The sequence below is a fragment of the Coenobita brevimanus genome, chromosome 47, assembly GCF_032717465.1.
Source record: "Coenobita brevimanus isolate Jiangsu-jjx chromosome 47, ASM3271746v2, whole genome shotgun sequence".
NCBI classification, from domain to species: domain Eukaryota; kingdom Metazoa; phylum Arthropoda; class Malacostraca; order Decapoda; family Coenobitidae; genus Coenobita; species Coenobita brevimanus.
In genome coordinates this window covers 26,999,941-27,015,487 of record NC_137000.1, presented here as the reverse complement: position 1 = coordinate 27,015,487, position 15,547 = coordinate 26,999,941, and the positions used below count along the sequence as shown (strand labels likewise).

Genomic DNA, 15,547 nt, shown 5'->3' with positions numbered 1-15,547 from the left:
AAATCCAACCGCTTACGCTATTTTGACGCAGATTGATTCCAACCATGAAGGATGCGGTATTTTTTGCCACAATTTTTGGTTACGTCATCTAACTTTCTCCTCAGCCCCTATTTATAACTGTATTGTTATGAAATAGCTGCATGTTATAAATAAATGATCTTCCTAATGAATGAAGAAAAAGAACAAAGCAATCAAATTACCAAATTTTATCATTCACTCATTTATTCAACTCTGATTTCTCACAAATATATAAACATTTCGTGAGTGCTTGTTGAGAGAAAGTTGTAGAGCATTCAGCAAGCATTGACAAAAGGTTTATATATCTAAAAAAAAAAATCAGTGTTGAATAAATGAGTGGAAAATATATATATATATATATATATTAGTTTATTTTTCTTCTTTTTTCATTAGGAAGGTCATTTATTCATTTATAACATGTAGTACTTTCATGGATTTGGAGAAAGCATATGACAGGGTGGATAGACAAGGATTGTGGAAAGTATTAAGAATATATGGAATAGATGGGAAATTGTTGAATGCATTGAAGAGTATGTATGATGGTGCTAAGGCTGCAGTGCATGTGGATGGTGAACTAAGTGAATTTTTCTCTTTGAAGGTTGGGTTGAAACAGGGATGTGTCATGTCTCCATGGTTGTTCAATCTGTATACGGATGGGGTAATAAAAGAGGTACAAGGTAGGGTAGTGGATGTTGGAGTGACCCTGGTGAGAGAGGATAGTGTTTGGAAACTCCCTGTACTGTTGTTTGCAGATGATACTGTGTTGTTGAGTGAAGACGAAGGAGAGCTACAAGGCTTGGTGGATGAGTTTGGGAGAGTGTGTAAGAAACGGAATCTAAAGGTGAATGTAGGGAAGAGTAAAATGATGGTCTTTGAGAGAGGTGAAGTCAGTGAATGTACAGCGAGGTTGGATGGTGAGGTATTGGAAAATGTGCGTACGTTTAAGTACTTGGGTAGTGTGATGAGTAAGGATGGAGATTTGGAGGGTGAAGTGCTTGAAAGGGTACAGCAGGGAAGAAAGGTTGCTGGTTCCTTGAAAGCAGTGATAAGAAACAGGGAAGTGAGCATGGAAGTGAAAAAGTTACTACATGACAGTATTGTGATACCAACTCTAACGTATGGAAGTGAAGCTTGGACGTTGTTGGAAGGACACAAGTCAAGAATGAGAGCAGTGGAAATGAGTTATTTAAGAGGAGCCTGTGGAGTCACATGGAGAGACAGGCTGACGATTGAGGATATAAAGGAGCGTTGTGGTGTGGATGTGGATGTGATAGGAAGCTTTAGGAGGAACACACTGAGGTGGTTTGGCCATGTGGAGAGGATGGAGGGTGAAAGACTGACGAAGAGAGTGTATGTGAGTGAGGTGGAGGGGGGAAGAGGGAAGGGGAGGCCGAGGATGAGATGGAGGGATGGGGTGGAGAGGTATATGAGAGAGGGGGATGTGAGTTGGGAGCAGGGCAGTGAAATGGCGGGGGACAGGACGACATGGAGTTGATTTGTTTGTGGCCACCCCAAACGGGATTGAGGCGTCTGGCAATAGATAGATAGATAGATAGTACTTTCATAACAATACAGTTACAAGTAAGGAGAATGAAATGACTGGAAAAATTTTATGATGTTGAGTCAGCTGCTACCAGAGTGACCGGGTGTAGTGAAAGACCGTAAGATATTTTGTTCAGTAAGTCAAAAATCTTTCTTTTAGAGCTAGAGTGTCATTTTTTCAACAAAAATTATTACAAATAAATACAGCTTTCAACAAGCATTGACGAAATGTTTATATATCTGTGAGAAATCAGCGTTGAATAAATGAGTGAATGGTAAAATATGGTAATTTATTGTCTCATCTTTTGCTTTCATTCATTAGGAAGATCATTTATTCCTTTATGAAATGTTGCAATTTCATAACAATATAGTTAAAAATAATGTCAGGGGAGAAAGTTGAATGGAAACATTTTCCGATGTCTTGCACATCGCTGAGTGAGGGGTGTGTGACGTATAAGGTCTGGGCCAGCCCATGGGGATCATGCAGTACTTGGAAGCGGTTCGACGCAGGCTGCATTGAAAGAGTTCGAGAGGGTTAACTGGGTGAATAAACGCAGTTCCAGCTTCCACCCACGAACCAAACCTCCATACTAATTCCTGTGCCTCGCTGTGCAAGGTGCTGTCAGTTTTTGGGAACATCAGTTCATTACACAGGATGGTCCTGGAGGGGCAGTTGCTTGCCTGTAGTTGATAGGTCTGCTTAGTCAGACACAGGGGTAGCACAGCTGTACAGAATGTGTGATATTATGCTGTATGGTAGTGAGACTTGGCCTTTAAGAGAATAGGATAACTGCTGCTTGGAATGTACAGAACTTAGAATGAGTGTTGAGATGCATGGGTATTGTCTCATTCAGTGACAGACCTAAAAACAGTGTACTGTGAGAGAGATCTGGCATAAGAAGTTTTAGAAAAATGATTAAGACTGGTAGGTTGAGATGGTTTGAACATGTTGAGAAGAAGGAAGAGGATGACCGATTGCATTGTGGATGTGAAGGGAAGAATGTCTTGAGGCAGACCAAGGATGACATGGAATGAGGTCCTGGGTGGAGACTTCAGGCTAGGAGAATGAGCAGGAAAATATCTCAAGACCCACAAATGGTCAGTGGTCTCAGATATAATTGTAGCAGTCACCATTTTTTGCATTATGGTTTGGATTTATGAAGTAGTCTCACATGTAATTGTAGCAGTCACCATTATTTATATTATGGGATGGATGTATGAAGCATGTGTTAGGAGTGTAATATTGTAATGATACCTGGGCAGTAAAGGAAGAGGATATTTGTAGACTCAGATGTACAGAAGTGACAGTGATTAGATGGATGTGTAATGTGTCCTTGAATGTGAAGCCTATAGGGGCTAGGATTGTAGCTAAAAAGTTGAGAGGCAGGATAGGACTGGAATGTATTGATGGTGATGAGAAGGGGTAGATTGAGATGGTTTGGACATGTTGAGAGGATAGAGCATGACGTTTAAATGCAGAAGGTGAGAAATATGAACATTGTGGGTAGGGTTGCAAGAGGCACACACAAAAAAAGACCTGGGATGAGGTCATAGTGTGACCTCAGGGATGAGGGCCTGAATAGGACGGCCGCCAGAGATCAGAGAGTATAGAGAGCCACCATTAGGTGACCAAGGCCAACATATGTAAGCATGTTGGAGCCTTTATAAATGATACATTACAAATATATCAATAATATTTTATTACATTGCCATGAATGGGACTTTATATTTTGGTAACAGGAAGCTCATATAGCTCCTCTTCTGTCTTTCTTCATTCTTTTGTCATCCTTCTGCTTGTGAGTGACTTTACACTCCCTCTTTTGTCTTTCTTTTCTTCATTCTTTCCTCTTCCTTCTGCCTGTGGGTGACTCTGCACTGAGTGACGAGGCAAATGGTTTCCTGTACACCAGGAAACCTTTTACTATGCCGGGTGGTAACCATATAACCAAATTATGGCACCTGGTGGTTTAGTGGGTAATTAAGGTGCTCCAAGCAGATTGAGCTGGTGAAGGTTTATATCCAAGGGGTGGTTGGGGTTTATTGCTCACATAATGCCACTCAGGGATGAGTGAGGCTGGTCACTTTCATCTTAACCCGCGCCGTCCCGGCGACGTGAATTAACTTCCGCACATAATGTGCACTTATGTCCCGGCGACGTGAATTAACGCGGCAACATTGCAAGGTCCCCAGTTTGCACAATTTTCAATTTTCGCGAGTGATTTCGTGAGTGATTTTTGGCATGTATACACGGGACACCTTTCTCTATTCCTCTACAAGATGCCAAGCAGGGACAATGCCTTACACCGCATAACCTCTCCCCCCCCCCCTTGCACGCCATTGTCTCGGCAATTCACCTGTTACCAGTGACCTGGCCAATAAAGACATTCAGGGCCAGAGTGATTCCCCAATCGATGACAGTGTGGAGGACAAAGTTTACATACCATTAGAGGAAGAAACAGTTAGAAATGATGATCAGGTAATGTGGGAAAAAAAAGATCATGAATGGTGATAAGTTAGTGAGTGAAACAGTGCTTATAATGCCTATATTACTGTTTGAAAACCAGTACACTCTTGTACTACATATAAATTCATACCAAGTAAATAAATAAATACTGTTTATGGGTGCATATAGTTACCCTCCCATAGAACTCGTTTTCTTTGGTGCCAGCCTGTTAGAAAACCCAGTCAGGTAAGGAAGTACTCGTACCTAAATCGAGTATTTTAAACCTCAGGTGAGCGATTTCTCTATGAATTTTCGATGTTTCTCACCAAAAGCGGATGTTTGAGCCAAAAAATAAAAAAGGTCCAAAAATGTCGGGACTGGGGCGTACCACTGCCCAGAAAACGTTGGGATGGGGCAGGTTAAATGTCAGGACCAACTTGCCTAGCCCCGGGCTGCTACGCTCCTCATGGGGCAACATAGGATTGGATGATGGATGTACAGTATGGATGGATGAAGCTCATATTGCATAAGTTCAGTGGTGATGGCAGTTTTGCCTTCATTACCAGTAAGGTGGAAGGAGACATGATAGGCCAAGATGAAAGTGGATAGATAAAGTAAATGAGTTTGTATGTAAACAAGGTATGGAAGTTGAGGCTAGGGAATTGACTGGAAATTGAGTTGGATGGATAACATACAGTAAATATATGTTCAGACTAACGTGTGACTAGGGTATGGCACCAAATTTTCAAGTTGATAATCTGTAGATTGACTATACATGGCAGGTATACGTGAAGCACACATATATTTATGTAAGAAAAACTGTGCAGATGGTTAAGCTTGTATGGTGGAGCCAGGGGAAGCTTGAATGATTTTGTGAGCAATTTCACAGGCATGCTGTTTATAGCTGTCTTCCTTCCATTCTTCTTTCCATGTTTTTGCATCCTGCCTCACAATATATTCAGGTGGAAAAGTAGGATCAGGATGGTGATGGTGATGGTGACCTCTGATCATGGATAAATTACAGACTACTGTATTTGCACAGCTCTTTCATTTTGTCTTTTACTTAAGAAGAGTAAGGTGGTGTCATATTTTAGGTCAGATTTCATCTTTTTTTTTTTTTTTTTTCTTTTTTTCTGTTTTTTGCTAATTACTGCATTTGCTTTATAAAAGAAACTCTGTTTGATGATCTAAATTTTTATTCCATAGGCCAAACTTCCACACAAGAAGTTGGGAGCTCAGCTGGAGACCTTTTGCTCTCCTCACTGCAAGACCAAATATTGTATGACCAAGTGAGTCGTGTACCCTTACGTCGAGGACTTTACCTGGGCTACCTCAAACTGCAGAGCTCAGTAGATGTCTTGCAGGTCGTTGTGCCTGAAAAGACTCCCAATATGTTTCCCCACGTGAAGGTCAGAGAGAATCCACATGTCTCCAGGTAAGGGCATTATGTGTGTTCCAGAATTTCATCAATAGTTTTTACTGTTAATCTTTAGTGGTAGGTGGGGCACCTATCATCCACTCACTCAGTGTAGTGCTGCCTTTAGGTGACCGGACATTGAGTGACAAATGTAATGGTTCCTGTAACCATAGAAACCATTTACAGTGCTGGGTAATAACTGTATAATGGGATGATGTGGAGCCTATTATGGTGCCCCTATTAAGTGGGTGGAGAGACACAAATTTGGCACCCATCCAGGAACCAAACATCTTCACTTTTCCCCGCACCTCTCTGTGATGAGGTGCTGTCTGATGTGAAGGAACATTAGTTCGCTGCATAGGACAGCCCTGCAGAGATGATTGCTTGCGTGCAGGTGATAGATCTACAGGTCCAGACAGATCAGGAGTACTCTTTTGCTGCTACTGTTGTTAATCTTATTAACCCCCTTAATCCATAGTTAAAATTATGAGCAATAGCCTTATTCGGAGATAAATAAACATAATATGGTGCTAATGAGCATAGTTAATTGCTTCCCTTATACTACTCTCATTACTTTGCAAACCTAGGATTTTTATACATCTTATGAAAGCCCAAAAGGTATACTTTCCTGTGGCAAACAAACAAATGCGATTGAGCTTTGAATAAATAATTGAAATTGAAAGTAAAAAGAACTCTCCATACTTATCTCATAACTCTTGTCAGCCATCCTAAATTCTTACAAAGTCATTTATCTGAAATATTTGTCTCCCTGTAAATATAAGGAAATGCAATTATTTCAATAAAAAAAACTATAAAATGTTATATTTAGGCCTATATGGGCCTGCTACTTATGCAACAGGTGACCACAGGCACAACATGGCTTTAGGCCACTATACTCCTCAAAGACCCTTCTTACAGACCTTACACAGAATGTTTTTGATGGCATGAATTCAGGTAGGCCACCACACAAAACACTCCTATAGTAGCTGCAGCGAGAAATGAACGCTGTGGTGGGGCAGCCGGGATGACCGGGGATTCCCCCACTGTAGCCATATCCACATGTCACCGACCATCGGCCACCGCTGCAGCCCCGCTCCATGATCCTTACCCTGTGTCTCTGGCTTTCTTTTTCTCTCTCGGTTTCTATATAAACTGGTGTATTTCCGAAACTAATTATGAAATTATTATGACTTTTGTTCCACACCACCACTGAGGTAAAAATCAAGGAGAGTTTTCTGTATAAAGGTTCCCCCCCCCTTGTCTGAGGGCAGGTCAGTTCTGGCGAGTGTATAATTATAGGTCAGGCGGAGGTATCGGCAAGGCCGCACTCCCCCGCTCATATGCCACATTTAGGAGGGGGGGGAAACCTTTATACAGAAAACTCTCCTTGATTTTTACCTCAGTGGTGGTGTGGAACAAAAGTCATAATAATTTCATAATTAGTTTCGGAAATACACCAGTTTATATAGAAACCGAGAGAGAAAAAGAAAGCCAGAGACACAGGGTAAGGATCATGGAGCGGGGCTGCAGCGGTGGCCGATGGTCGGTGACATGTGGATATGGCTACAGTGGGGGAATCCCCGGTCATCCCGGCTGCCCCACCACAGCGTTCATTTCTCGCTGCGGCTACTATAGTCACACTAGACATTAGCAAAGCTTTTGATGCCATCCCCCACCACAACCTCACAAACAAAATACTCAACACAAATATGCACAAAAACACAAAAATCTGGTTGGCAAACTACTTAGCAGGCAGATGTGCACATGTAACATTTGCTGGTCAGTCTTCGAACATCAGAATCTTCACAAATGGCGTCCCCCAAGGATCTGTTTTGTCCCCAACACTCTTTAACCTATACATGCACAACATACCCACACCCCACACACCACAGATACACATAGCTTCCTATGCAGATGATATAACACTTAAATGTACAGTACACACCAAAACGCAAATGCAGCGGCACACATCCTTCAACCTTACTTCACCACATTACATGAATGGTTCACCACAAACAGGCTCAAAATAGCCCCAGCCAAATCTAGAGTGACCCTCCTCACAAACTGGACAGCAGAACACAGTCACATCCCACATCTCACCGCAAACAACACTCCCCTACCGCACGCACGCACACACACACACACACAGTCTTGAGGTCACTCGCCCATACAACATTCGGACAGAAACCACAACCACAGTATACAAACAATATGTATGTTTGGTGATTAATTATGCCGGCCGTGTTGGGCTCCTAACCTCACCAAAGCACACTACAGCATTCTACAGACCATACAGAACAAAGCCCAAAAAATAATCACAGGCTGCACAGCTACTACACCCACAGACGATCTACATGAAGAAATCAAAGTCCTCCAAGTCAAGTATCACCTAGACATGAGAGACACCCAGTTTCTTGCTGCAGCCTCCACAAACCCAGAGCATCCACTACACTACATGGCAGCACATCCACACACACCAAGGAATATCAAAACAACACCCAGCACACGATATCATACACAAATACTGTCATCTCTGCCCCCGCACCCGCCTCAGACCAGCCTCCAGGAGCATATCCATACTCAGATCACTCACTGCTCCATTCAGTCACTTAAAGACAACACACAGCTGCATGCACGGCCTCCTGATGTCCACCCTCCTGAATCCTATCTTTCTCATGAGGACAGGGTCCACCTGGCCAGGCTGACATATGGGCATCATCCATTCCTTTTAAGTTACCAGAAGAGGCTGGATAACTCTGTTGGTAATACCTGTCCAGGATGCAACACAGCACTCCACACAATTAGGCACATTATGGAAGACTGCATTGCACACAATCACTTATGCCAACACAACATACACTCCTTGAGGGCTCTGTGGGAAAGCCCGGTCTCGGCCATGGCCTTGCCTAGGGGCTTGGGGCTGTTCAGCTAGACTGCCTAGGGAACAACTACTACTACTACTACAGTGAAATTTATTAGCCATTTCTTCCTCCTACTGTATGTCTTTATCCTGAAATACAAATGTATGTATTTTTGAATTCTTTTCTACTACAGCTGTTTTGCTTCTGTTAGAAAAACTTTAGCTGTTTTTTATATTGATAATAGCTTCATGACTGATCCTGTTTTTCCGTCCATTGTGTCTGGTACCTGGTTGACCTGGAGTGCCTCACACAGTGGAAAAATTACTGGAGGATGTTATTTTTATCTTTGGCCCATATGGAAGTCAACTGTTGGACTGCAGAACTTCAGGCATTTCAGCTGTGTTACATGACCTGCCATCCCCTCCTCTTTCAGCAATAGTGCTGTCCTAGGCCAGTGATTAGGCATTTGCTTCTAAATACTCCGTTACTCAACAACCAACATCCCAGCCCAAGTTGTATCTACTTTCACAAGAACACTGGCCTTGACAATGCACAATGACTGCCTGTCTATCTATCTATCTATTGCCAGATGCCTCAATCCCGTTTGGGGTGGCCACAAACAAATCGCCTCCAAGTCGCCCTGTCCCCCGCCATTTCACTGCCCTGCTCCCAACTCACACCCCCCTCTCTCATATACCTCTCCACCCCATCCCTCCATCTCATCCTCGGCCTCCCCCTCCCTCTTCCCCCTCCACCACACTCACATACACTCTCTTCGTCAGTCTTTCACCCTCCATCCTCTCCACATGGCCAAACCACCTCAGTGTGTTCCTCATAACGCTTCCTATCACATCCACATCCACACCACAACGCTCCTTTATATCCTCATTCGTCAGCCTGTCTCTCCACGTGACTCCACAGGCTCCTCTTAAATAACTCATTTCCACTGCTCTCACTCTTGACTTGTGTCCTTCCAACAATGTCCAAGCTTCACTTCCGTACGTTAGAGTTGGTATCACAATACTGTTATGTAGTAACTTTTTCACTTCCATGCTCACTTCCCTGTTTCTTATCACTGCTTTCAAAGAACCAGCAACCTTTCTTCCCTGCTGTACCCTTTCAAGCACTTCACCCCCCAAACCTCCATCTTTACTCATCACACTACCCAAGTACTTAAACGTACTCACATTTTCCAATTCATCACCATCCAACCTCGCTGTACATTCACTGACTTCACCTCTCTCAAAGACCATCACTTTACTCTTCCCTACATTCACCTTTAGATTCCGTTTCTTACACACTCTCCCAAACTCATCCACCAAGCCTTGCAGCTCCCCTGCGTCTTCACTCAACAACACAGTATCATCTGCAAACAATAGTACAGGGAGTTTCCAAACACTATCCTCTCTCACCAGAGCCACTCCAACATCCACTACCCTACCTTGTACCTCTTTTATTACCCCATCCATGTACAGATTGAACAACCATGGGGACATGACACATCCCTGTTTCAAACCAACTTTCAAAGAGAAAAAATTCACCACACGCACTGCAGCCTTTGCACCATCGTACATACTCTTCACAGCATTCAACAACTTCCCATCTACTCCATATATTCTTAACACTTTCCACAATCCTTGTCTATCCACCCTGTCATATGCTTTCTCCAAATCCATGAAAGCCGCATACAACTTCTTTCCCTTCTCTAGAAACTTTTCCACTAAAGATCTAAGAATGAATATCTGATCTACACAACCTCTTCCCTTCCTAAAGCCTCCCTGTTCTTCTCCAACTAATTTCTCTGTTCTTTCTCTAACTCTGTCTATAAGTATCCTACCATACACTTTTCCTATTATACTAAGAAGACAATTGCCCCTATGATTACCACACACTTCTTTTTCCCCTTTTCCTTTGTACAAGGGAATAATTATACCTGATTTCCAATCCTCCGGGACTCTACCTTCCTCCCAGGCCAATCTGCACATCTTCCACATCCATTCTACTACTGTCTCTCCTCCATGCTTCAGCATTTCACCACACACTCCATCAATTCCTGGGGCTTTCCCCGATTTAACGTTCTTCATTGCTTCCACAACTTCTATCCTACTGATTTCTTCCTGTCTTCTCACCTTCCTCCTTCTCCCAGCCATTCCCCAGCCACTTATACTCGCATTACTTCCACACTAGCCAATTTAACCGTCACATTTCATTCCAGAAATGAATGTCTAACACACTCTCAGGCTTTTCGCTTTATCCAACCATTCCCACTGGAAAGACACCAGAAATTGTAGGAGTTAGACACACACATGACCTTTTCTTGGTGTACAAGGATCATCATCATCATCATCATCATCATCATCATCATCATCATCATCATCATCACCATTATCCAGACCTTCTTTCTCACTCTAGGGCAAGGTGAAGAGTAGCAACATCCAGACAGCCAAAGTTTGCCCAGTTTAATGGGCCGTGCTTCCATTCTTCTTGGCTTACCTTGCCTCCTCCCTTCATCAAATTCACTCAGATCCGCCCTTTTCACCAATCTCTCGTCATCCATTCTTTCCATATGACCATACCATTTCAGTACATTCTCTTTGATTCTGGTGTCCACAGACTTCCTCGCTCACTTCGCATCTTTCACAAATCATATTATTCCGTATCCTATCCACTCTTTGTACTCCACATACATTCCTCAGCAGTCCCATCCCCACTGCTCTTACTCTTAACTTTTCCTTTTCATCCCACACATAGTCTTATGTCCGTATGTTAAAGTTGGCACTAACACCCCTTCATGTAAGCTTCATGCAGCTGCAAGACTCAAGCCACTGTTTCTTATCAAGGCCTTCATAGCTCCAGCTACTTTCCTTCCTTGTGTCACTCTACTTTCCACTTCATTTGCACATTTTTCTCTCTTTTCTCTCACATTGCCCAGGTATTTGAACCCTCACCAATTCCAGTGTCTCTCCATTCACTATAACATCACACTGGGAGTCACCTTCCCTCTCAATAACCATCACTTTTCTCATTTCTACATTTACTCTTAAGGCATGATGCTCACAGACATCTTCAAAACTCTGCACTAGTTTGTCAAGCTCATGTCCAGTATTTGCAAGTAGCACTGCATCATCAGCATACAACAAATTTGAGATATTCCATCCATCACCATTCATTACCAGCACCATTCCTCTTTCCATTACTTGTGTTTTTACTTCTCTCATCACCCTGTCCATGTATTATATAGAACAACCATGGGGACATCACACAACCTTGTCACAAGCCCACATTGATCATGAACCATTCACTTAGATGCCCGTTTACCCTTACACGTGCCTCACTACCATCATAAAAACTCTTGACGGCACCTAGCAGCTTACCATCTACACCGCACATGCACAAGTATCTATTTATCTGTTTATCTGTGTATAGCTAAACATCTTAATCCTGGAAGGGGTGATGACAGGCAAAGCACTCCCATGTCATTCTGTCCCCAGCAGTCAGGCTGCCCTTCTCTCTAAAGGCATCTCATAAACTTAGTGCCTGAAAGCAGAAAAAATCTTTGACAGCAATCTGTAAACAGTTTATTAGAATGATAATGAATTATGCGAGCTTAAACTGGTCCTTCACCTTAACCAACACACAGATAAACTCAGGAAAACACAAAACAAAACCTTGAAAATATAACAGGATGCACAAAGACCACAGAATCAGGTCACCTACATCAAGAAACAAAATACCTCCAGTCAAGAATTATATGAATATCAGAAGGACACAGTTCATCACTGCGACTCAAGACCCCCTCAAAAAAAAAAAAAAAAAAAAAAAAAAAAAAAAAAAAAAAGGGGGATAACTTTCCAACATAACACAGTATCTGAGTCATGTCCCTTCTCCACCCAGCACTACAGTTCCCAAAAAACACATCCACCACAACCATCCACAAGCCAAACAGCATCTTTATGAACTACCACTAGACAGATATTCACCCCTCAGAAACTACCCTACTCAGAGAGACACAGGCGCTCTTAGTTAGACTGTGATCCAGCCACCGCTCTTCCATGCTTCAGTGCCAACTCATTATACTGCTCAAGCAATCCACTGTGCCCTCACAATAATGCATCCCTCACAGTACAACAGTTACTTACCTCATGCTTCACACTATCACAAAACAGACAGTCCATCAACATAACTTCAACAAAACATTTCTGGAAGCAACTGGTTGTATTGGCCATTTTCCAGCAGTCCACAAGGTTCATTTCCAGATGAGCCTAAGGTTGCAACAACAACAGCTTTCAGAGATCTTTTATTCAGATTATGCTACAGGACTATTGCAAGAAGGAAGAATATGAGGTATCCGTAGGTGTATTATGGTATGGAAAGTGGCATTACAGTTAGAACAGGGTTGATTGTGTATGAGTTTGTTTTCATGTTGATACTGAAGTGGAAAAGGGTGATGACCATATTTTACATTAATTTGACAAAGTTAACTAGTGTCTCTCTGGAAAGGGTTATTTCTTTAGAACTCAGCCCAAGCTTAGAATGAATTAGCATATTTCTATTAGTTGAGTGCACACCTGGCCAGTATAGTTTCTTTCTGTGTATATACAATATATGTCTGTATGTTACTCTGACAAATAAAAAATTGACTTTGACTTTGACACTTTATTTGAAAAAAAAAAAAAAAAAAGAAAAAAATCATATGCAGTGTGTGTCCACAACAAATTATGCACAAGGTAAACACATTGTCAGTAATGCACTACCTTAAAACAAAATTATTTCAACTTTCTTTTAATGACTGTTGCAGCTGATGATTGATGTAGTGTATATGTATGTTGCAGGGAAGAATGGGAGTGGGTGCAAAATTTGGAAGCTTCAGAGCTAGAGCCATGGCCTCTATGTCCCAATACAGAGGCTTCTGAAAGTAGAGAGAGCAAGTCACGAACATCACTTACGTGCTCCCCATCTCCAGCACAACAAGTTTGGCATTCTCAGCTAAGCCAAGCAGCATTGCAATTACTTTCCCAGCTGGAAGTTGATAAAGAGGCACAACAACAACACAGATTATATTGTGGGGAAGTGCTAGAATTGAGTCCTGATGTGTCATTGCTTTTGGTGATGCCTCCTGTGGATGCTGTGTGCTCAGCTCCAGGCCAAGAAGATGACCTTTTATCACAACCCTCCCTTACCACATTGCCCCTGCAGATTTTTGAGATGATACACATGGGCACATACCAGCGAGAGCTTATAGGTCGATATGCTCGCCTTTCATATATCTTGGAGATGGATACACTAATGGCACAGCATGCGAGTCGAGAAGCATTCAGCCAGGATGAGATCAACTGCTCTCGGAACAGACTGTGGCAGCTGCAAAGTTTCCAGGAGCAGTTGGATGCCACTTGGAGGGGATTACGTTGGGTTATGGATGCCATTAGCTATGCTAGGGACAAAACTGCATCAGGTACACCTGTAAGCAATTTACTATGCTGTACCTTTCCTCCTTCAGCACACCAAGCTGCTCTTCAGTCCACTGCAAATTTACCTTCTGCAGCTACACCTCTTCAAGACACTCATAGTTCTAGTGAGTCATTACAGCTTGGTGCAGACAGTAAAAGGTTAAGGAAAGATGATAACTTGAGCTTTAGTGTTAAGAAATCTGACACACCAAGAATGCTTAAATCGAACACTTCAGAAAACATACGTGTTGCTGTCAAGTGTGAGGTGAGGTTCCATAAGTCAAAAACAACGGAGTGTTTAGTTCATACAAGTGGGTGTAATCAGAACTGTGGTAAATCATACAACTCTCTAATAAACAGTGGAGAACAAAATGAAAATGTACCACTTCTGTCATGGACTCGAGAACATATGGAAGTTAGTGGTGAGCGGAAAATGTACAGTAAGGATTTTCCAACTTCTAGAAGTGATAATCATTTGCAACATTGTGTAGAGCTTGGATACCCTCCCAGAAAGGCCAGTGCTCCTTCTTTCTATGATACTCATGAGGGATGCTTGAAGTCCATGTGCTGTAATAGTGAACCAAAAATTAATCAGAGTATATCTTCATTAGAGTGTATAGAGCAAAGCAAGAGGAAAAAGAACAGCTGTGTTGAATTAGAGTATGAAAACACTGTGGCTAGTGGTAAATCTCCCACCAGCAGTTGCTTTGATCTACAGCGTTATGGCAGTAATTTAAATGTTGAAATGCAGAGAGCAGGGAGCAGTCTTAGCCATGATTCTGAGGCTTCATTTTCAAGCATGACTGCCAGTCTGCGCTCGTTGTCCTCGAATGAAACTGAAACAGACACACTAAGTCTTATGTGTTCAGAAAGTGGACGTAGTGAGGCCAAGAGCACGGAGGGGGAGGAGACTGGGGAAGGGGCGGTACGCAACGAAGACTCCACTATAATACGGGTCTATGCTGCATATCAGACTGGCATGGCATCTGGCACTTCAGTGAAAATCCACATCACTCCCAGAACAACTGCTAGGGAGGTCATTGACTTGGTAGTTAAACAGTTAAATGTGGCTGTTGTGCTGAAGGGCAAAAGTGGACCCACTTATGGTAACGATAAATTAAAAGATTTCTGCTTAGTGGCTGTGATTGGCATGCGTGAGAGGTGTTTACGTGAGGACTTCAGGCCCCTCCAGCTGCAGAATCCTTGGAAAAAGGGAAAGCTTTATGTTCGAATGAAACAGGATGTGCTTGCAGCCCTAGAACAGAGCAACTCTCGCCACTCTGCTTACCTGTAACATGTCATTGTACATTCCACTGCTTTACACTGTCATTTTGTACTTAATATTTCTGTATGTATGTATTTTATTTGCAGATGTGAATGGTTATTTATGAAAAAATATTTTAAATAATAAATGGTTTATGTTTTGTGAGATTTCTTTTATATAAAGCTAGGTATGATATGCGAAATAATACTTAATCAGCAACATCGAGAGCCAGATTTTATTTACCCAGCACTGTACCTGCTGTCTAGTGCAGTACATACTAAAATCACTAATTCTAATTAAAAAGAAAAAATATGTATAACTATCTATCTGTCTATAGCAAGATGCCTTAAATTCTTGGAGGGGGGTGGCCAAAAGAAGACCCAGTTAAATTCCTTTATCCAGTTATAATTCTTAACTGTTCATATTATCCAAGTGAGTAGAAAATTGCATTGAACTGTACATACAGTGAACATGCCACAAACTGGTATTTCAGTATGATGCTTTCACTGATTGGAAGTCTAAGAAAATTTTGTTTTTCCATAAACATCATGCAGG

The 15,547-nt window shown here is 42.2% G+C and overlaps 1 protein-coding gene across 1 annotated transcript in view; it reads left to right on the top strand.

Annotated features, from left to right (window-relative positions):
- wake (ankyrin repeat and fibronectin type III domain containing protein wide awake) overlaps positions 1-15,050 on the top strand; it is a 569,524-nt gene extending 554,474 nt beyond the window's left edge. The window contains exons 22-23 of the mRNA XM_080271688.1: positions 5,210-5,438; positions 13,114-15,050. Of these exons, the coding sequence (XP_080127814.1) occupies positions 5,210-5,438; positions 13,114-15,022 (2,138 nt within the window). The 3' untranslated portion in view covers positions 15,023-15,050. The remainder of the gene's footprint in view (positions 1-5,209; positions 5,439-13,113) is intronic.
- The last annotated feature ends 497 nt before the right edge of the window (positions 15,051-15,547 follow it).